The 23,256-nt window shown below is 44.2% G+C and overlaps 1 protein-coding gene across 6 annotated transcripts in view; it reads right to left on the reverse strand.

Moving 5' to 3' along the window:
- Window positions 1-12,924: 12,924 nt before the first annotated feature.
- LOC127010115 (chordin-like protein 2) overlaps window positions 12,925-23,256 on the reverse strand; it is a 93,977-nt gene continuing 83,645 nt past the window's right edge. The window contains exons 8-11 of one of the 6 annotated variants that reach the window (XR_007762925.1): window positions 20,610-20,787; window positions 17,199-18,123; window positions 17,013-17,119; window positions 12,925-16,960 (exon numbers count right to left, since the gene is read on the reverse strand). Coding sequence is in view for 1 of the 6 variants with exons in the window: in XM_050883960.1 (XP_050739917.1) it covers window positions 17,966-18,123; window positions 20,610-20,787 (336 nt within the window). In the remaining 5 variants the exon portion in view is untranslated. The other 5 variants (XR_007762933.1, XR_007762934.1, XR_007762935.1 and 2 more) reach the window with 5 other exon arrangements.

Genomic DNA, 23,256 nt, shown 5'->3' on the forward strand with positions numbered 1-23,256 from the left:
CCCCTTCCTTGTACTTCTCTTTCCCTCCTCTCCACAACCACTTTCTCATGTCTGTAAGTCCAGCACCTAATGACATAGCATCATCATCATCATCATCATCATCCTCCTCATCATTATCATTATCATCACCTGTCATTAAAGATTTTGTGCTCAGCATTGATTATTATTTAGCTTTTATTTATATTCTATTATTACTTATCAATTAATTGTTGAGCACTATTATTATTATTATTATTATTATTATTATTATTATTATTATTATTATTATTGTTGTTGTTGTTGTTGTTGTTGTTGTTGTTGTTGTTGTTGTTGTTGTTGTTGTTGTTGTATTTCATTATTATTATTAACATGGTAGTGTGACATTTCCTTGCCATTATACGCTTTACAGTTATTAATTCATCAAGTGACTGAATTGTTGCGTATTTTAAGACAGCTTTTTAATAAGTGTTCATGGCGTTCCTGCTAATGCTTCTATTGCGACTGTTATTTGCTTTATCATCACTTGTATTTTTAACGAGGAAAAAAGTTCGGCAGACTCTTGGAGCGTCTGAAAATAGCGAGTAAATTTCCCTTTTGAACACGGAGATTAACTGAACATTGGACAGAAATAGTAGAGAAGCAGAAAAGTGACCGTATTTTTTCACCTCTATAGCAATGCCGGCCGAGTCTTGTGTCGCGGCGTCAACGAAGAATTTATTAACGGACCATTTCTTCATTTTTTTTTTTTTTTTTTACAGCAAAGGAGACAGTTCAAGGGCATAAAAAAGAAAACAATAATGAGAAGAAAAAAAACCCCGCTACTCACTGCTCCTAAAAAGAGTACAGAGGAGTGGCCGAAAGAGTGGTCAATTTCGGGAGGAGAGGTGTCCTGATACCCTCCTGAATGCTAGATTTTTAACCGATGGCAGCGGGGGCGAAACACAACCAACCTTTTATTGCAACTGGCCTTACTGGAGCGATGAGAAGGTTAGGGTGTCACGCTCTGCACTACTTTTATCCATCCCTGATCATAACGGGGTAGTGTGACGGGTGCTTCATGTGAGTGTGTGATGCTGTGATGAGCGAGTTCCCCTTCCTTCTGTCTGTTCCATTCTCCTCTGCTCCTTTTCTTACCCTCATCTTCTCTTATTTTCCCTTCCTCTCCTTCCTTTTCTCCCTTCCTCTTGTATGCGTCCTTCTCCTCTGTTTCTCTTCTTACCCTTTCCCTCCCTTCTTTTCTTCTTCCCTTTTGAGATGCGTGGGTGTGAAGACGAGGAGGTGTGGAGGAGGTGTGATGGAGTGAGGTTAACGTGTGATGTGTGAAGAATGACAACGTTCTTAGTGACTACGTAATGAAGGCACATAGGGAAGATTATTGAAGGATGGAAATGGGTCTGTCTTTACCTCTTTCATTGTTTTCCCCGTTGATTCTTCCGACAATCGAGCAATCAATGACGAGTAGCGGGCTTTTTTTATTATTGTTTCCTTTTTTTGTGCCCTTGAGCTGTTTCCTTTGTTGTAAAAATAAATAAATAAATAAATAAATCCACTATCTCCTCCTTTTTAATTCTCCCGGGAAAGGGTGTGAGTGTAGGGGATTGGCGTAGGAAGGATTAGCGAAGGGAATGTAAATGTGATCAGTATTGAGTGTGAGTGTGAGTAGTGAGGACGAGAATAGACGAGAGCTGACCGGCTGCTATAGGAAGTTCAGAGCGAGTTTCCAGAGAGTACTTACCCGACTAACGTTACGACTTCTAAATTTTACTTCTTCTATTGTGAGGCGTGGAGTGTGCCCCGCGGCCTTCTCAAGCCTGCTGTTCGTGTGGCTCGGTGCCGACACGAACGAAGCCTGTGGTTAAGCTTCGGCAGTAGGCTGTGAAAGTGTGGCTGGGGGTAAGCAATAATACATCATACGGTTTTTGAGATAGCTTAGTTTTAGCTTATTTGTTCTTCCTTTTTCTTTCATTTCCTGTTTCTTATCCTTCGTTGGTCAGGTCAGCTTAGGTTAGGTTAGGTTGGGTTGGGGTACGTTATCTTCCTTTTCCTTTCGTTTTCTTGTGCTCTATTTACAATGTACCTTGATTGCCAGTGTGTATGTATGTGTGTGTGTGTGTGTGTGTGAGTGTTTGAGGCGGTGAGTGAGAGGCCAGCACACGCACGTAATGGCCGCGAGGACGTCCCGGCGACAGCTGTGTGTAGCTACATGTGGCCGCCGCGCCGCGACTGATTGAACACACGCCACGTGCCTCTGTGCCATCGACCCGGGCTTTGATTACGTCTCTGGCCCCGAGTGGAGCACCGGACACACCATCATCATCATCATCATCATCATCATCATTACTATTCCACTGCAGGACAAAGGCTTTTCCCTATGTTTTCCACCTCACTCTGATGTTTGATCACTCCGTCCTGCTATAGCTGCGCGTGGCCTCGGTGCTCATCCTCCGTCCTTTTGGCAATTGTAGTCAGACACAAATTTGAAGTCCGTTTGGGTGGTGCCCGAGCCTCCCCACAGCCCTGCCGCGTCACCCCCAATACATCACTCTCGGTATCATAATGTCAGCTTTTTACTATTCGAAATTGTGTATTAAATATTCTTTATACATTAGAGAAGGCTATATAGTGCTTTGAATGTGTCGCTTTCAAAATGATAGCAACGGAAACTATAAATTACATAACATGTGACACTTTTGCTTTCCGATGTTGTCAGCGTTCAAGGACACCACGGTCGGTATACTCCCAGAGGCTTCCGCTTCCCACATTAACTATTTCCAAAGGCCGAAAGGAGAGCAGATGGGTTTTCATGAGTATTTTTCACGTTCATGGTAGAGATGAAGGGTTAAACCACCACCAGGGTCATTAAACTACCCATGGAAATGCCCAAAACGTCTACGAAAGCCTTGTACAAATATATGTGCTTGGGCTCCGAAGTGTTTAAGAATACGACACATGTCACTTCCTCCCTCACGTCCACGCGCGATGACAGCTACACCAACGGGTCTCCTTATACTCCGAGGGCTATTTTTGGCAGCGCTGTGGCCACGAGCTGCTCCCGCCCAATCAGACTTTATGGCTGACTGTGACTATTGTAAGCTACCCCGAGATGAGTGATATGGTACTTACTGAGAGGCAATGAAGACGGTATTTGAAATGTAGAGGCTGTGATGGCGGTGATGGTGCAGTTGATGAGGGCTTGGTGGTGGTGGTGGTGGTAATAGGTATAAAGAGGCTGTGGTTTTGGTGGTGGTGGTGGTGATGGTGTTGTTGGTGTTGGTAATAGTTGGAGAGACTGTTGTTTTGATGGTGGTGGTGGTGGTGGTCACGGTGTTGTTGGTGTTGGCAATATTTATAGAGACTGCTGTTTTGGTGGTGGTGGTGGTTGTGTGGTGGTGATGGGTGGTGATGATGGAGTTACTTGTGTTTGTAAGGGGGTATATACATATGTCAGTGTTGTTGTTGCTGTTGTTGTTGTTGTTGTTGTTGTTGTTGTATTATATAAGTATTGGACAGATTGACTGATTGATAAGTCTGAGTAACAATTTCTCGTTTTATTTTTGTTTTCTTTCCGTTTTCTTTCCTAGTTTTCTTTCTCTGTTTCGCATTTTTCTCAAGTTTTCTTTCTCTTCCTTCCTTATTTATCTTTCTCCTTTTTTACATTCTCTTCCGCCTCTTCGTATATTTTACCTTTTTTCCGTATTATTTTTATTTTTTCTTTTTTTCTTTTTTGCATTCCATCTCTGTATTATTGTTTCTTCTTCGTATTCTTCCTTATTTGTCTTTCTCCTTTTTCGCATTCCATCTTCGTATTGTATTATTGGCGCTCTTCAGCATTCTTTTTCATATTTTTGCTTTACTTTATTATTTTTTTGCATTCTATATTCGTATATTTTTCTTTTTTTCGCGTTCTTTTTTACCTTTCTTTCTCCTTTTTTGCATTCCATCTTCGTATTATTGTTTCTTTTTCTTCTTATTCTTTTTTTTTTTACTTTTCTTTATCCTGTTTTGCATTCCATCTTCGAATATTTTACCTTTTTTCGCGTTCTTTTTTACCTTTCTTTCTCCTTTTTTGCATTCCATTTTTTTGTATTATTGTTCCTGTTTCTTATTTTTTTTTTACTTTTCTTTGTCTCCCTTTTCGTATTCCATCTTTGTATTATTATTTCTTTTTTTGCATTCTTTCTTTCTTTTTCTCCTTTTTTGCATTCCATCTTTGTATTATGGTTTCTCTTTTTTTTCCTATTCTTTCTTAGTTTTCTTTGTTTCCCTTTTCTCGTTCTACCTTCGTATTATTTATCTTTTTTTACGCATCTTTTTTACCTGTTCTCCTCTTTCGCATTTTATCTTAGTATTATTGTATCTTTTTCGTATTCTTCTTTACTTCTCTTTGTCTCCTCTTTAATATTCTATCTTCGTATCATTGTTTTTCTCTTTTGTATTCTTTCTTACCTTTCTCTCTTTCTCCTCTTTCGTATTCTAGCTTCGTATTGTTATTTCTCCTTCTTCGTATTCCTTCTTAGTTTAAATTTGTCTTTTCCTCCTTTTTTTCCTTTCATTTTCTGCTTCTTATCCTTCGTTGATCAGGTCAGCTTAGGTTAGATTAGGTTGGGTTACGTTAGGTCATCTTACGTTACGTTGGGTTACATTAGGTCATCGTAGGTTAGGGTGGGTTACATTAGGTCATATTAGGTTAGGTTGGGTTAGGTTAGGTTGGGTTGGGTTACGTTAGGTCATCTTAGGTTAGGGTGGGTTACATTAGGTCATATTAGGTTAGGTTGGGTTACATTAGGTCATATTAGGTTAAGGTGGGTTACATTAGGTCATATTAGGTTAAGGTGGGTTACATTAGGTCATATTAGGTTAAGGTGGGTTACATTAGGTCATATTAGGTTAGGTGGGGTTACGTTAGGTCATCTTAGGTTGGGTTGGGTTATGTTGTTATGTTAGGTTGGGTTAGGTTACGTTAGGTCATATTAGGTTAGGTTGGGTTATGTTGTTATGTTAGGTCAGGTCAGCGTAGGTTAGGTTAGGCTAGGTCAGGACAACTTAGGTCAGGTCAGGTTGGGTTACGTAATGTAGCTTTTCCTTACGCTCTCTTGTCCTCTGCTTAAGTGAATTACGCAAACTCAATAAATGTTTCCCCCTCTCTCTCTCTCTCTCTCTCTCTCTCTCTCTCTCTCTCTCTCTCTCTCTCTCTCTCTCTGTAAATGTATGTATGTATGGATGTATATATGTATGTACGTATGTATGTATGTATGTGTGTGTGTGTGTGTGTGTGTGTGTGTGTGTGTGTGTGTGTGTGTTTCGTATTTGACTGCGTGCGTTAGTGCATGTGTCTGTGCGTATACTGTTGAGTACGAATACAGAAAGTAAAGACGTGTTCTGCATGACTTTTGTGTATGTGTGTGTGTGTGTGTGTGTGTGTGTGCGAGGAATCTAAACGTGTTTCTTTCCACAGTGTTGGATCGGCGCCAAGCTCTGAAGGGAGGAGGGAAAGGGGGTGGGTGGGTAGGGGAGGGGAGAGGGGAGGGAAGGGGAAGAGCGATAGGAAAGAGATAAAAATGCGTGGAAGAGAAGAAGAAGGAGAACGGGAAGAATAGCCATAGGGAAAAAGAGAAAGAGGAAGAGGAGAAGAATAAGTAACCAAGAGATGCAAAGGGAGAATAAGAAGAAGACGGTGAAGAAGGAAGAGGAAGAGGAAGAGGAAGAAACAGGAGTAAACAAGAGAAGGAGGTGAAAGAAGAGGAAGAGAAAGAGGAAGAAACAGGAGTAAACAAGAGAAGGAGGGGAAAGAAGAGGAAGAGGAAGAGGAAGAAACAGGAGTAAACAAGAGAAGGAGGGGAAAGAAGAGGAAGAGGAAGAGGAAGAGGAAGAAACAGGAGTAAACAAGAGAAGGAGGGGAAAGAAGAGGAAAAGGAAGAGGAAGAAACAGGAGTAAACAAGAGAAGGAGGGGAAAGAGGAGGAAGAGAAAGAGGAAGAAACAGGAGGACTAGGAGAAAGGGAGGAAACAAAAGAAGGAGGGGAAAGAAGAGGAAGAGGAAGAGGAAGAAACAGGAAGATTAGGAGAAAGGGAGGAAACAAGAGAAGGAGGGGAAAGAAGAGGAAGAGGAAGAGGAAGAAACAGGAGGATTAGGGGAAAGGGAGGAAACAAGAGAAAGAAGAGGAAGAGGAAGAAACAGGAGGTATAGGAGAAAGTGAGGAAACAAGAGAAGGCGAAACAAGAGGAAGAGAAAGAGGAAGAAACAGGAGGAAACAAGAGAAGGAGGAGAAAGAAGAGGAAGAAACAGGAGAACTAAGGGAAAGGGAGGAAATGAGAGGAGGAGGAGGAGGAGGAGACGCGAAAAAGATGAGAGGCAGACGAGAGGAGGCAAGGAAAGGAGGAGGAGGAGGAGGAGGAGGAAATGGAAGAAGGGAAATAAGAAAGAGAAGAAGGAATCAAGAAGAAAGAAAGGCCATAACAGTAAAGAAAGGAAATATGGAAAACGCCAAACAACAACAACAACAACAACAACAACAACAACAACAACAACAACAACAAGTCTCCACCACCATCACCACAACCGCCGCTGACGAAAAAAAAAAGAAAGAAAGATGGACGAGCGGAAAAAAAAGAAAAAAAAAAGATAATAGACGTAAATGTTATGAGGGAAGGAAAAAGTTGATAACAATAACAGTAAACAGATAAGAGAGAGAGAGAGAGAGAGAGAGAGAGAGAGAGAGAGAGAGAGAGAGAGAGAGAGAGAGAGAGAGAGAGAGAATATATGCTATGGACAATATGCCTTCAACTTGGGAACGTAAGGAGGGAGGGATAAAAGAAGGAAGGAAGGAAGGGAAGGATGAATAGGAGGAGGAGGAGGAGGAGGAGGAGGAGTTCCTGGTATGTAATAAGAGTTCTTGGTAACATTGCATTTTGTTCTTTATGTATGTAAAGCAACTTATCACACACACACACACACACACACACACACACACACACACACTCTCTCGCTCTCTCTCTCTCTCTCCGTGTTCCGTGAGAGAGAGAGAGAGAGAGAGAGAGAGAGAGAGAGAGAGAGAGAGAGAGAGAGAGAGAGAGAGAGAGAGAGATTAAAGTTATCGGCCCCCCAGAAAAGGTTCCTTTGACCCATTCAACATTTATGTAGACTGTTTGTTTGTATGTATATATGTATGTATGTGTGTGTATGTATGTATGTATGTGTGTGTGTGTGTGTGTGTGTGTGTGTGTGTTTGTCAGTCTTGTCTTACACACACACACACACACACACACACACACACACGCAGATGGCCAGTGGTTTCTCTCTTAAGATAAATGGGACAAACCACCGACAGATGACTATCACCCGCGGACGGAGGGGAAAGAGGGGAGATGAGGGGCGTCTTGAGGGAGATGACCAAGACCCCCCCCTCACTTACCCCCCCCCCCCCTTCTCTCCCTTCCTCCCTTCCTCTTCCCTTCCTTTCTCCTTCATCTCCATCCTCGCTGTCTCATCTTCCTACTCTCATTCTCTTCCCCTCTCGAGATGTTATATAGCCGTGGTGACCGATTGCTCATGTTTTTGTTGTTTTTGTAGTTGTTGTTGTGGTGGTGGTGGTGGTTGGGATGGTGGTGATGGTGGTGGTGATGGTGGTGATTTTTCTCTTTAATTCTTTTACTACAATACACTACTACTACTACTACTACTACTACTACTACTACTACTACTACTACTACTACTACTACTACTACTACTACTACTACTACTACTACTACTACTATTGCTACTTCTACTGCCACTATTACTATTTCTACAGTGGATGCGTTGCGGGGAAGATTAATATAAAGTCGTTAGTATTTCAGGTTTTATTCACGAATTTGACAGTTACCAAGAAGTTGTTTTTTGTGTTTTGTGTTTGTGATTGTGTCCAAGTCCATGTACTGTTATCATCATCATATTTATTGTTTTCTTCGTTTTCTTCTTCATTTTCAACATTTTCTTCTTCTTCTTCGTTTTCTTCTTCTTCTTCTTCTTCTTCTTCTTCTTAATATTGGTCCACTTATCTTAAACATGTATGTCATAGATAAAACTGTCTGATTGGCTGAAAGACTGATTGCATGACTGAATGACTGACAGACGAACGGACATACTAATCAACTAGCTGAGTGCATGACTTTTTACTGATCTGACTGACTGAATGGTTGATTTCTTGACTAACTCAATTCCTGGCCTGTTCTCTTTCTTTCATGTGAGTCAGTCAGTCATTAATGTGAGTCAGTGAGTCATGAATGCAGGAAGTCATTTACGCAGTCATCTGAATGATTGAAAGATGGTTGACTAACTATAGTTGAATTAATTAATTTGTTAGGGAGTAATTGGGTGAGTTACTGGTTGACTGACTGACTGACTGACTGATTGACTGACTGACTGACTGACTGATTGACTGACTGACTGACTGGTTGACTGATTGACTGACTGATTGATTGACTGACTAACTGCCTGCCTGACTGACTGACTGACTGCCTGCTTGCCTGTCTGCCTGTCTGACTGACTGACTGCCTGCCTGCCTGACTGATTGACTAACTGACTGACTACTTGGCTGAATAACTGGCTAACTGACCGACTGACTGGTTGAGAGAGAGAGAGAGAGAGAGAGAGAGAGAGAGAGAGAGAGAGAGAGAGAGAGAGAGAGAGAGAGAGAGAGAGAGAATACTGCTGCAATCTCGCCACATTTACCATCTCTTTTCCTCCTCTTCCTCCTCCTCCTCCTCCTCTATAAATAAAATGAAGTAGTCTAGACATGATCAATTCAGTGATGGTAAAAGAAGTGTAATACGACGGAGGAGGAGGAGGAGGAGGAGGAGGAGGAGGAGGAGGAGGAGCGTGATCAGTGGCTCAAAAGACATTAGTTGAGGAAGGGAAAGTATAAACCAGCTTCTTATTTTCTTTCTTTCTCTTTATTTATTTCTTTTATTCTTATCCTTCTGTTGCCTTTCTCCTTTTCCTCCACGGTTACTCCTATTTCTCCTCCCATTGTTCCTCCTCATCTTTCTCCTCCCTCCTCCTCCTCCTCCTCCTCCGCCATAAGGGAGAATGGGGTAAGTGGAAGGGAAAAACATTATTACGTTTATATATTTTACTCAGTTTATTGTCACGGCAAAGGTTCTCGTGTCTTCTTACAAAAGGAATATAATTTGCTGTGTGTGTGTGTGTGTGTGTGTGTGTGTGTGTGTGTGTGTGTGTGTGTGTGTGTGTGTGTGAGGGAAAGAGCGAGAGAAAGAAAGAGGAAGAGAGAGAAGAAACTACAAAAACAAAAGCTAGTAAAAAGGAATAAGAGAAGAAAAATAATTACATGAATAAATATAATCCCTAGAGTATGCATTGACAAAGAAAACGTATATATTTAGTACAAAGAAAACGGGAAGTGGAATCAAGCGCATAGAAAATGGGATACACACACACATCAGTTTTATCTATTTATTTATTTATTTATTCATGTATTTATTTATTGATCGTGTTCGGTGCTTATAATTTTTTTTCTCTTCTCTCTAAAACCTAAAAATTATAGATAGATATATTTTTCTTTTTTTCTTTTCCTTCGTTCCTTTGAGTAATGACTGCTGCGTACACTGACTAGATGGAGGGTAACACACGCACACACACACACACATGGACGATACATATACACACACACAAAAAAAAAATCTATTGCTCTCCTCTACCCTTCGCTTATATATAGATAGATAGAAATAGATAGATAGATAGATAGATAAGTAGATAGATAGATAGATAGATAGAGAGAGAGAGAGACTAAGTAAAAGAAATAAATATACATCGAGGTGACTCATACAACTTTTTAATTCCTTCATTCTTGATGGATACAATAATTAACTAAATGTACAGTAAGTTATTTTTCATTCTTTATTTCGTCACTTTCATTTTTTTCCTTCCTTCTTTCCTTTTTTTCTCCATTTTTTCTTCGCCTCCTCCTTCTGTGCTTCTGTTTTTTTTTATTATTTGCTTCATTCACTATTTTCTTCGGTCTATTCTCTCCTTCTCTCACTTATTTCCTTTTTATTATTATTTTTAGGAAGGTTCAAATTCGAGGGATTAGCGAATTTTCTCATTTTCTCTTATTTTTCTATTTCTTCTTTTTATCTATTCGCCTTTTTTTTTTTTTTTTTTTTTAACTATACCGTATGTTTACTCTCCTCTCCTTCTTTCCCTTGTCTTTTCTTTCTTGCCCTTCTTCTCTTTTCCTTGTGCCTTTTCTTTCTTTCGTGTCCTGAACAAGAATCTGCTGTTTTTTTTCCTAATATCTGTATGTTTATTTTCCTCTCTTATATATTTTGTCATTTCTCACTTCCTTCTGTTGTTGTTTTCTCGTTTGTCATGTTTTTCCTGTCTTTCTTTCTTTCGTCTCATCAACAAGAGTCACAATCAAGCATATCACACACACACACACACACAAAAAAAAAAAATAAATAAAATAAAATAAAACCCCGCCAAAACATATGATTCTCCCCCTCTGGAAACTTTGCAGAGGAGATAGAAGGTATGCACGATTCTCTATCTTCTCTTTCTTCTTTCTTTTCTTCATCTTCTTTTCATCTCTCTTTCTTTTCTCTTCTTTTCTCTCTCTCTTCCTCTTTCCCCTTTCTTTCCTTCTCACTTTCATCTTCCCTTCTTTTCTCTCTCTCTTCCCTTCTTTTCTCTGTCTCTCTCTTCCCTTCTTTTCTCTCTCTCTCCCTCTTTCCCCTTTCTTTCCTTCTCACTTTCATCCTTCCTTCTTCCGGTTTCTTTTCCTCCTCCTCCCTTTCCTCCACACGGGTTTCCTCCTCCCCCCCCTCCCCCCTGTGGCTGTCCCCGTGCTCGTAGACTGCTAACATTTGAAGGGTGGGATGGGCGGCGAAATCATTTATATCTCGCTGTTCGTTTGTCTGTGCTCTTTCGTCTCTGGTTACCTGGCCGCCAAGGTGCTGATTACTTCTGGGATGCTTCTTTTCCTTCATCCATCCTTCCTTCCTTCCTTTTCTCCATTATTTTCCCTCCCAATCTTCTGTCTGTCTCTACCTTATACATTAGCTACCTTACAAATTTTACCTATGCTTTTTACTTTATATTTGCTACCTTACTTCTTTTCCTCCATCTTTCCTTCCTTCCTTCCTTTATTTGCTCTATTATTTTCCCTCTTATTCTTCTGTCTGTCTGTACCTTCTTCATTTTACTTTTTTTTTACTTTTTATTATTTACCTTACAAATTTTTACCTATGCTTTTTACCTTATGCTTGCTATCTTACTTCTTTTCCTCCATCTTTCTTTCCTTCATTCCTTTCTTTGATCCATTATTTTCCCTCCCGATCTTGTCTGTCTGTGTTTAGTTCACACATTTACTTTTATATTTATTTTTTTACTTTTTTTGCTACCTTCTTTTCCTCCATCTCTCCTTCCTTTCTGTTTTCCATTATTTTCCCTCACGATCTTGTTTGTCTTTTCTTTAAACTTTTTATTAGCTACCTTACTATAGTCGGTTCCACGACAGCTGGCGGAGATTTTCCTTCAGGGTTGGACTCGCGGACTTGGTATCATTGCATGGGTGATTGTACTGCGCGCTCATTGGCCAATTCTTAACTTGTTCTGATGCACATAAAATTGACTTTGTGTTCCTACCAAAACCTTTGTGAGTTGTAAGGTAACAGATTGCACCGATAAAAACTAATGCAATTATTTATTGATAAGTATGTGCCTTTTGAACTATTATAAATTAATCTGAAACGACATTCATAACAAAACTAAGTCAGAACTACACGTAAACGGACAATGTCCAGCGACTGTACGTTGAATCTAGACGTTTTACTAGTTTTAACTACTACAAAGTGCTAGGCTTCAGTCTAATGAACTCATTTATTATAAGATTTCTTGTTATATTTTAGGCCTGGCTTAGTCACAATGTGTATATGCTAAGGAGTCGTAACGGAAACATTGGGCTAAGGCAAAAACCTTCTCATTTCTTTCATCGTCCGTCCTATCATTATTCCTGAAATATGTTTCTAATATTTGTGGGTAATAAACTAATAAATAGCCATAAGGAAGAGCGATTATAAGAATAACTACATAGTGTTGATTTTAAGAGGTAGCAGAGATCGAGAGATAGTAGGCTCTGTCATGGCAAACAAAATTGCCGGAGCGTAGATCTAGTAAACCAAGTCTTTGTAGTAAACAACAGCCAATGAGCGGCGCGGAGACCGTCACTCTAGCAATGACGCCAAGTCCGCAAGTCCACCTCTGAAGGAAAATCTCCGCCAAGTCTACTTTTCCTTCTTTCCTCCCTTCTTGCCTTCCGTTTCTCCTTTTTTCCCTCCCGTTCTACTTTCCACTTACACCTCCTCCTCGTTTTTACTTCCTGCCTTTCTTCTTTATCTCCATTCTACCTTCCTTCCTCCTCTCCATATTTTCCTTCCCGTTCTCCTGTCCTTTCTTTCTTCCCTCTGTCCTTTATACATCCTTTCGTGCTTCCTTCTCTCACTCATTTATTTCCCGCTGATCCCTTCTGTCCCGCGGCGAGGAGTGGTCAGCACCTCGGGGGTCAGGGTGGCGGGGTCGGGAGAGCCAAGATAGGTGGGCGGCGAGACACAGGTGACGGTGCCGCCCAGTCTGTCGTCCAAATAGTAGTCCACAGCCACGGGGAGGGGGCGGGGGTGGAGGGAGACGCGTGCAAATCCTCGGCGGTGGTATCCGGGAGTGAGAATTCAGTGTTATTTGAGTTTTTTTGAGATACATGTTTTCTTCTTCTTCTTCTTCTTTTTCTTCTTTTTCTTCTTCTTCCTTCTTCTTCTTCTTCTTCTTCTTCTTCTTCTTCTTCTTCTTCAGCAGGTTTTCCCACAGCCAGGGCGTGTCACGGGGTTTTAGTTTAGTCAGTGGTTCTGCTGCTGCTCAGGATTGTTTCATCTCGCCAGAGGTGGAGGTGCAGGGCTGAGATGGAGTCGTTGGAGTCGTAGTCGACCTCTTTTTGTGAAGAGTCAGTGGCGGAGAACTTTGCAGCGGCTTGTCTTGGTTCTGACCAGTGGTGGCTGGGAGGTGGATGCGGCGTCATGGAGGCGGGAGCCCGGGAGGCTTCTTGAGCGATGCTTTTAAGGTGGAGGCAGCGGCCAAGAGCGTCAACTTTACCTTGATGTTTTGTCACACCTTTTACTACTCTTGCGATGAACGGGGTGGCTCACGGCGCTGCCTCCAGCAATTTGGCAAACCCCAGAACGATCTTCATTCCGAAATCGCGTAACCGTAGGTGTGAAGGCCAAGCCGGCGGGTGTGGGGCGGGGCAGAGATGGCACGTTTGTTCGTTGCATAGGTGGGACCCAGGCCAGGGCTTGGAACTTCATTGCGGTGCCCTGGCGGGTCGCAAGAGGCGCTGGGGTCTGTATAGGTGGAGGGGCTGGGGCAGCTGATGGTCGTTGTTGTCCCCACCCGTGGTTGCCGCTGCACACGTGGTAGCCATATTGCTGGAACGGTAGCAACCTAGTGGTTTCAGGGTGTGAGTATAAGGTATGGGCACAGTTGAGGACATAACCTGTAGCTCCGCGTTGTGTCGGCGCCTGTGGTGGGCAAGAGCCCAGAAGACCAGGTCAGTGTGACATCCGGGTTACCAAAGTTTTCCTTGCCCAGGTTGGCCCAAACATCCGTTTATAGACCAGCCAGAAAGAGGATGAACAGGTGGGTGGGCTGCACGCAGACTGTCCAGTCCGAAATATGAACCTGGGCCTGCAGATTCGTAGTTAGGGCTACACCGAGACGGCGGATGTAGGGTGTAGATGCGGGGTGCAGGGACGGTTTTAAAGCTGCCCCAGTTGCCGAAGTCGATTTATAGGAGACGGGGGTCCACGAAGGGTGAATAGCACCGGTCTCTTCTCCTTGTGAAGAGCCGCTGGCCGCGGAGGGCGCCTCCTCCTGAGGGTGGCGCCGCAGCAGGTCTATCGCCCGCCTCCGCGGCAAGCCCGTGACGCGGCCTTCACACTCCCCTCTTCGCGCACCGGCTCCAGGGTCTTATCGGCGCCAAGACTCCACTTGTCCCAGATTTGATGTTTTGTCGTACTCTAACGAAGTAAGGAAAAGACAGAGGGAAAAGACACTTACACCTGCCTCTACAGGCCTTGCTACACACTGAACTTTAAGAATATTTAGTTTTTATTTATTTTTTTATTTTATTTATCACTCACATTCTTCCCACATCCTTTCACATCCACTCACATCCGCTTTCCACCTTTTTCCACACCTGTCTTTTAGTTTCCTTCGTTATTTTTTCTGGTTGTATTTTGTTCCTCTATTGTACAATTTACATATATTTTTCTTTTTATAAATATATATTTTTCATAAGCTTTGATGAATATTTTTTCTCAGGTATCTTGGTCAAAATTTTCACATACTTTTGTATTTTTTTCTTTCTTAAAATGTTTAATCTTTTTTCATATATTACTAATGCCACTCGGGTCCATAATTTTCCTTTGTCTATCAGTTATTTTCAGATTATTTTTATTTCTCTTGGCACAACACATGAAAGTTTGTGTCCGTCTCTTTTTTATGTCCGAGTTTAATAATTTTCCGTATTTTTTTCTAATAATTGATCTGATTCTTAGTAATTTCATCACAGCACCAAACTATCGAACGTCCTCCTATTGTCTTGTTCATTTTCTTCTATTCACCTCTCGGTTTTTTTTTCTCCATATTTACACATTGTTTGTCTTCAGTCATGCTTCTACATCACTGTTTGGCTTCCCATCATTGTACATACTGACTCCTCCTCCTCCTCCTGCTTATCCTCCTCCTCCTCCTCCTCTTTCTTCGCCCCACACAACCGTCTCCATCAGTGAGGATATCAGGGCTTACAAGGAGAGCATTCCACCCTTCATCCCTTAGCAAAAAACAGAAGACTAAAAGGATACATGACGCAGGTTTTGACACACCTGCACAACAACACTGACAACGATGATCACTCCGAGTTCCACGTCAAACTCAACAACCACCAGCACGAGAGAACGAGAAATGCGGTCTGCCAACTAAAGCGAGAAACGAGACGACACCGACACTGGCAGAAGAGAAGAAAAAACGAAAAACTTATTTACTCGAGTTGTCGGGCGCTGGAACAAGCATCCCGCGGGAGAGTTGAATGCGAGAACGACGACGACGGCGAACTCAGTCAAGGTCACCGCTGTGTATATATGCTGGACGACAGGACGACACTTGATTGGCGGCATCTGTCGTTCTTATGTTACATGTTTGGTAGGCGACCTCTCCATGCCCTGGACACATAAAAAGAGTTACTCCCCCACGCACTCGCTCGTCATCAGTCATCACGAGACATCACTGGTCAGGTCTCCAGTCACGGGGTCTCATATTGTGAACTTATATTGCAGTTCCAGCGTCTCTGTCAAAAGTACTGATCACCCAACGGCAGCAGCTTTGTTTCTTTACGACCAGGGCTACAAGGGATGCAACAATGATCGAGCAGGTTAAGTTAGGTTAGATATTTGCGTCCACATAGAAATCTAACCTACTTCCCTAGACCAATACCAAGATTTAAGACCAAGCGTTTTGTCTATTGTTGTATCCCTTCAAGCAGTGATCACGTGACGGCAGCAGCTTGGTTCCCTTACGACCTGTGCTAAAATGGATTCAGCGATGGTCGAAACTCTCGGTCTTGGATGGAGTAGGTTAGGTTAGGTTAGACATTTGCGTCCACACACATACCTAACCGACCCTAACCTAACCTAACCTACTTCCAAGCCAAGACTAAGACCAAGCGTTTCGTCTCTCATTGCATCCACCAACCAACCATTCCTTCCTTTACTCACAACTCGTTTATCGTGACAGCATGAATAGGGCCGCTGCGATATCATTCTTTCGATCATTATCTACCAGTTATGATTGATTGGTTGATTGATTGATAGTTTATTGTTGCAAGCAAACAACAAAGGAGAAGGGAGGAACATGCCATCCCAACCCCCAGGCAGTACAGTGTGATTATATGATGTTTGTGATTAAAAAGTTTATTTGATCCCATTTTTTCTCATAAGACCAGAAGTATGTCCAAGAAAACGTGTCGTAGCAAACATAGGCTAAAGGAACTGACGTGACTGAGCTGCTGCTGTTGCCGTCTTGCGATCAGTGTTTTGTCGGACGCGCCGGAGTGGACAATACCGGAACTCCTCGCTGTTGATGAAGAGTTCCTTCGTTCACCCGGAAGTTATGTTAGCGTGTGGCACAGAAAACTTCCTCTTCCGACTCGTGTGTGCAAAGATAAATCCCGTGTATGTGTTTGGGAGGGTGTGTGTCCGCCAGTCTGCACGCACCCTACCAGTTAGTACGCATGTCAGGAATGAGAATATGTGCAAATATGGAAGAAGCGGGAACTCTCAAAACGGTGCTGAGTGGTTCCTCTGTCTGGAGTTTTCCTAGTCGAAGGGCAACACTATGAGTTATTAGTCACTTCCCAAGACTGAGGAAGTAAGTCAAGTGCTGTTATCTGTGTAAAAAACTCCAATATTGAGGTTCATGTATATCCACCTGTCTTTTAGTGCTCTTCATCTGGGGTTGGGGGAGGCTGTTGGATTTTAGGTGTGGTGAGCCGCGGGTTTTGGCTACCGCGGGACTGATTAGGCTACTCCACCGCCCGTCGCCGCGTGAGTTCCCCCAGTCTTATTTTCACAGTTGTTTTGACCTCTACATTCTTTCCTATGGTCTTCCAGGAGGTTTTAATGTTAGGAGAGTATATATATGGCAACAGGAGAACGGTTGATTAAGTAGTGAACGAGCGTTTTCTTGAATGACTTAGTTTTCCTGAGATATAAGAAATCAAACATGATCATTGAGGGTTGATTTTGACAAGGGATAATTTTTTTCCATACCTGAACTCAATGTAATCTCTGGCGTAAAGTTTTCTTCCTCTGATCTACGCAACTGAACAGAACAACATTTTTTTTTGCGTACCTGAACTGAACATTTTTTTTTTGCGTACCTGAACTGAACTTTTTTTTGCGTACCTGAACTGAACCTTTTTTTTTGCGTACCTGAACTGAACATTTTTTTTTGCGTACCTGAACTGAACTTTTTTTTTTGCGTACCTAAACTGAACATTTTTTTTTGCGTACCTGAACTGAACTTTTTTTTTGCGTACCTGAACTGAATTTTTTTTTGCGTACCTGAACTGAACTTTTTTTTTGCGTACCTGAACTGAATTTTTTTTTTTTGCGTACCTGAACTGAACATTTTTTTTTTGCGTACCTGACCTCAATGTAATCTCTGCTCTGAGGACACACACGCTCCCTCTAACAAGTTCATACGTTGGCTTGTGTCAGGTCTTGTTGGTGGGGGAGGGTGGGGGGTAGTGTGTCCTAGATAGGGGGGGAGGGTGGAGAGAGGGGAGGGGGGGGGGGCCCGGGTCCGTGTTCTCTCTACCTACAAGACTAGCGGTAAAGATTCGTGGGAGTCAAGTAGCCTAGGTTACTACTACAGCAGGCAGCCTCCTCTCGTTGGGGCCGAAAAACTCTTGTCTATGTCTGTCTGTCTGTTTCTCTCTCTCTCTCTCTCTCTCTCTCTCTCTCTCTCTCTCTCTCTCTCGTCTTCCTTTCTGCTGCTGCTGCTTCATCGATTCCTTTTTTCTTTCTTCTTTTTCTTCATTGTCTTCTTCTTCTTCTTCTTCTTCTTCGCCTCGTCTTCCTCCTCCTCTTCCTCCTCCTCCTCTTCCTCCTTCTTCCTCTCTTTCGATTCTTGCTCTTCCTCCTTTTCCTCCACCTCCACTTCCACCTTTTTCACCTTCTCCTCCTACTGGACCTCCTCGCTGGTAGTGGAGGAGGAGGCGGAGGAGGAAAAGGAAGAAGCGGAGGAGGAAGCGGCGAAGGAGGAGGAGGAGGAGGAGAGGACCCGCACCATCCTCCACCACCTCTCGTGTCACCCTCACCATCATCATCAACTCCACTTCCTACTTCTTCAGCGCCCTGCTCCTTCTGCTGCTGCTCCCCCTTCAGATCTCCCGCTCCCCCCTGGCGCAGCGGACCCTCATCGTGGCGGGCCGGACCTTCAATATGCGGTCCAGGCTCGGGACTCGCACGGAACAGCGCTTCTTCCTCTTGCAGCGGCGGTCAGTCCTCTGCTCCCGGGTCCTAAACTTGTTCATGAGCTCTGCGTTGTGTAGGGGGGTCAGGGAGAGAGAGAGAGAGGGGATTAGAAGGGGGTAAGAGAGAGAAGAGGGAGGGAGTGAGAGAGAAGAGAGAGGGGAAGAGAAACGAGAATGAGGGTTAGAGAGAGAGAGAGAGAGAGAGAGAGAGAGAGAGAGAGAGAGAGAGAGAGAGAGAGAGAGAGAGAGAGAGAGAGAGAGAGAGAGAGAGAGATGGATTATGTTAAATGATTATGACAATGCTTAGTTTATGTATATATATAGATTGAGGTCATGATTTATTGTTGTTGTTGTTGTTGTTGTTGTTGTGTATGTGTACAGAAAGTAACATTAACGTTAAAATTCTTCCTCCTCCTCCTCCTCCTCCTCCTCCTCCTCTGCCAGTATATAGATTCTGGGGAGAGGAGGGAAAGTGGAAGAAGTGAAAGAGGGGAAAAGAAAGAGATGGAGGAGGAGGAGGAGGAGGAGGAGAAAGAGAAATAGTGAAAGAATATGGAAAGACGAAACCCGTGTGTGCGTGTGTGTGTATGTGTGTGTGTGTGTGTGTGTGTGTGTGTGTGTGCTTTATAGACCCTCACACACACATACACACACACACACACACACACACACACACACACACACACAGACACACACACACACAGAAAGGAAAGCTATGGAAGGCCATCCTTGTTGACATACAGGCGCAGAGAGAGAGAGAGAGAGAGAGAGAGAGAGAGAGAGAGAGAGAGAGAGAGAATAAATGCCAAGTCCCGTCGCCTTATATCTAATGCCTAAAATATACGTTTGAATTACTCTTAGGTAGAAGGAAGAGGAAGAAGAGGAGGAGGAGGAGGTGCATGAAAGGGGGTATGGAAAGAGAAGATGCAGGAAAAGAAGGAAATATGCAAGGAAAAGGGAAGAAATTGTTAGAGGAAAAGAAAGAGAAGGAGGAGGAGGAGGAGGAGGAGGAGGAAGAAGAGGAGGAGGAGGAGGAGAAGGAGGAGGAGGTGATTTTTCTTTGGTAGGGTTGGGAAAGCAAAGGTTGAGAGAGAGAGAGAGAGAGAGAGAGAGAGAGAGAGATGTGAGGTTGCTTGTGAGAGTCTGGGAGAGCCAACGACCTTCTCTCTCTCTCTCTCTCTCTCTCTCTCTCTCATTCCTTCTTCCCATTTGTTCCTCCCTCCTTCCAAAATTCCCTCCCTCCCTACTTCCACTCCTCCTCCTCTTCCTCCACCTCTCCTAATTTCTCTCCCCTCTTCCCTTTTTCCTTTCCATTCCTTCCCCTTCAGCTCTCCTTCCTCCCTCTCCTCCTCTCCTTCGCTCTTCTCTCCTTCCCTTCCTTTCCCTCCCATTCCTATCTTCCTCCTTTCACGTATTCCTATTCCTCCAATTTTTCTCTCTTATTCCCTTTCTTCCGCCCTTTCCTTCTCTCCTTCCCTCTTCTCTTCTTCCCTTTCTTTTCCTCCTTTCTCATCTTTTCCTTTTTTCTCTTCTTCTCATATTCCTATCCCTTCATTTTTTCTTTTGCTCTTTTTTTCTTCCTTTCTTCTCCCTTCCTACCTCACCCTTTCATCCCTTCTCCCTCCCTTTCCTATACCCTAGTCACCCTCATCCCTCTCCCTTTCATATCTCATCAAACTTCCTTTTTTTTTTTTGTTAGGTTAGGAAAGGTTAAGTTTGGATGAGTTAGCTTGATTTTTGTCCTTTTCCACTCTCCCTTCTTCTCTCTCTCTCTCTCTCTCTCTCTCTCTCTCTCTCTCTCTCTCTCTCTCTCTCTCTCTCTCTCTCTCTCTCTCTCTCTCTCCCTTCAACCTTTTTCCACGCTGTTGGTTCGATTAAGGAATTTTAGGACAAGTTGAATATACTGCGATTGTCATTCCTTTCTACTCTCCCTTCTACTCTTCCTCCCTTCCTCCCTCCCTCCCCCTTTTGCACTCATCCATCCCTCCCTCCCTATTCTATCTACCCTTTCACCCCTCCCTCCCTCTTTACACTCATCCACCCCTCCCTCTCTATTCTATCTTCTAGTCTTTCACCCCTCCATCCCTCTTTTCCACTCATCCACCCCTCCCTCTTTACTTCCTCCCCCTACCTCCTTCATTATCACACCCACTTTCCATCCCTTCTTTCCTTCCTTCCACTCTCCCACCCTCCTTCCCTGCCTTCCTCATTTTCACTCTCCTATATAGTCTTCCACCTCTTCTCCCTTCCTTCCATTCTTCCACCTTCCCTGCCTTCCTGTCTTCCCTCCTTTTTTTTTATATCCCCTTCAATCTTCCACTTCTCCCTCCCTCCTTCCCTGCCTTCCCTCCTTTTCCATATCTCCTCCAATCTTCCATCCTTCTATCCCTTCCCTCCCTCCCATCCTCCCTACCTCCTTCTCACTCTCTCCCGTTTTCCATGTCCTCCTGTCTCCCCCTCCTCTTCCTCCCTCCCTACCTTCCACTTCCATCCCTCCCTCACCTCCCCCATACCACCTCCCTCCACCCCCTGCATCCACCCCTCCACTCACTGTTGGTCGTGCCGCCGAAGAGGGAGAAAGTATAGGTTGATCGTAGGTTTCTGAACTCGTCCCTGCTAATGTCGTAGATGTCCAGCTTCTCCAGGTTCCCGTTGCGTAGAATCATGCGGTGAAGGTGTAGAACAGAGCTGGCCGTCCCCCCGCGCCCTGCCACCGGCTCAAACACGTACTGAGGGAGGGGGGGAAGGAGGCGGTGAAGGTGGAGGAAGTGGATGTTAAGATGTGGTGAAGTGGTGACTGGTTAGGAAGTGTATTTGGTTGAGAGGCAGTGGAGTGGATGTAGATTGTGGTTGGGGTGGATGTGGTACTGAAGGAGGCGGTGAAGAAGGTGGAGGAAGGGGATGTTAAGATGTGGTGAAGTGGTGACTGGTTAGGAATTGTACATGGTTGAGAGGCAGTGGAGTAGATGTAGATTGTGGTTGGGGGTGGATGTGGTACTGAAGGAGGCGGTGAAGAAGGTGGAGGAAGGGGATGTTAAGATGTGGTGAAGTGGTTGCTGGTTGGTAAGTGTAAATGGTTGAGAGCGAGTAGAGTGGATGTGGAGTATGGTTGGGGGTGGATGTGGTACTAGAGGAGGCGGTGAAGGAGGTGGAGGAAGGGGATGTTAAGACGTAAAATGCGGGTGGTAGTGATAACATAGTGGTTGAGATGTGGAAGGAGGTGGAGGGAGGGTAGGTAGAGATGGAGGTGGTGGTGGTGGTGGTACTGTGGTTGTAATGGTGGAAGATGAAGAAGGTGGATGTTAATTGCTAGTGGTGAAGTGGTTGTGTTGTGGGTTTTCAAAGAGGTGGAGATGGTGGAGATATAGGGGTGGAGGAGGGAAAGGAAGTGGAGGGATCGGAGGGAAGAAAGTAGTGGAGGAAGGGGAAGAAGAGGAAGAGGAGGAGGAGGAGGAGAAGGGGAGAGCGTTAAGAGGAGTGGCCGACGCTGTTGTGGCTGCTGCCGCTGAGGTGGAGGAGGAGGAGGAGGAGGAGGAGGAGGAGGAGGAGGAGGAGGAGGAGGAGGAGGAGGAGGAAGGCATTTAAAACAGGGGAAGATGGTGAAGATTGGTGGAGGTCAGGGAGAAGCGAAGGGTTAAGAGGATGAAGAGGAGGAGGAGGAGGAGGAGGAGAAGGAGGAGGAGGAGGAGGAGGAAGAAGGGGAGGAGGAGGAGGAGGAGGCGTTTGATCAAGTCAGTAGCCAATCTGCTCTACACCCCAACCCAGAGAGAGGAAGGAAGGAAGGAAGGAAGGAAGGAAGGAAGGAAGGAAGGAAGGAAAGCGGAAGAGGGAAGGAGATAAGTGACTGGAGGAAAAAGGTTGAAAGGAGGGAGGGAGAGAAGGAGGGAGGGAGAATAGGAAGAAAGGAGGGAGGGAAGGAGGAAAGGAGGGAAGGAGGAAGAAGACAGAGGTAACGAAATAAGAGAGAGAGAGAGAGAGAGAGAGAGAGAGAGAGAGAGAGAGAGAGAGAGAGAGAGAGAGAGAGAGAGAGAGAGAGAGAGAGAGAGAGAGAGATAGCGAGCGAGCGAGAGAGAGAGAGAGAGAGAGAGAGAGAGAGAGAGAGAGAGAGAGAGAGAGAGAGAGAGAGAGAGAGAGAGAGAGAGACCTTCCTTCCCTTCCTCTTTTCCTCCTCCTCTTCCTCCCTTCACCCCCCCCCTCCCCCCAAGGTCTAGATGTCATCAGGATATCTAAATCGTTGTTCAGAAAGCCAAGACTGCATTCAGGAGGAGGAGGGAGAGGAGGAGGAGGAGGAGGAGGAGGAGGAGGAGGAGGAGGAGGAGGAGGAGGAAGGAAGGAGGGGTCATTCTGGCACGGATCTTGGTCTTGTCCCTCTCTGCTCCTCCTCCTCCTCCTCCTCCTCCTTCTTTTGAGGGTGAAAGGGGCGGCCGATGAGGGGTAACGTGGCGCCGGTTAGGAAAATGGAGAGAAAAATACCTCCATTCTCTCCATTCCCTATTCAGTGGAGGGAGAGAAGGAAGAATGGAGGGAGGAGCCGATGATGTGAGAGAGAGAGAGAGAGAGAGAGAGAGAGAGAGAGAGAGGGAGAGGGAGAGGGATAGACAGACAGACAGACAGGAGAGTATATGACTTGAGAGGAGATTAAGAGTGAGTGATTGAGCGAGTGAGTGAAATGTGAGAGAGTGGCGGATAAAGAACGAGAAAAATGAGGAAAGGAACGAACGGAGAGCGAGTGAGTGAGTGAGTGAGTGAGTGAGAGGAAATAAGATAAGAACAAAAAAGAGGGTGAGTGAGCGAGTTGTTTTGAGTGAATGAGTGAATGAGTGAGTGAGTGAGTGAGAGTGAGTGAGTGAGTGAGTGAGTTGTAGCTTTGAGTGAGTGAGTGAGTGTGTGAGTGAGTGGGTGAGTGAGTGAATGAGGAAATAAGATATGGACAAAAAGGAGAGTGAGTAAGCGAGTTGTTTTGAGTGAGTGAGTTAGTGAGTGAGTGAATGAATGATACAAGAACGAAGATAGAGAGTGAGTGAGTGTGTTGAGTTCAAATATGAGTGAAATAAAGACTAAATAAAAAAATAAAAACTACCAAATAACAAATGAATGACTATTATAGAAGGTTAACAAAGGACAGTACCAAGCAAGCAAGCAAACAAGCAAGCAAGCAAGCAAGCAAGCAAGCAAGCAAGCAAGCAAGCAAGCAAGAG

This window comes from Eriocheir sinensis, chromosome 4 (assembly GCF_024679095.1).
Source record: "Eriocheir sinensis breed Jianghai 21 chromosome 4, ASM2467909v1, whole genome shotgun sequence".
In the NCBI taxonomy this organism is placed as follows: Eukaryota; Metazoa; Arthropoda; class Malacostraca; order Decapoda; family Varunidae; genus Eriocheir; species Eriocheir sinensis.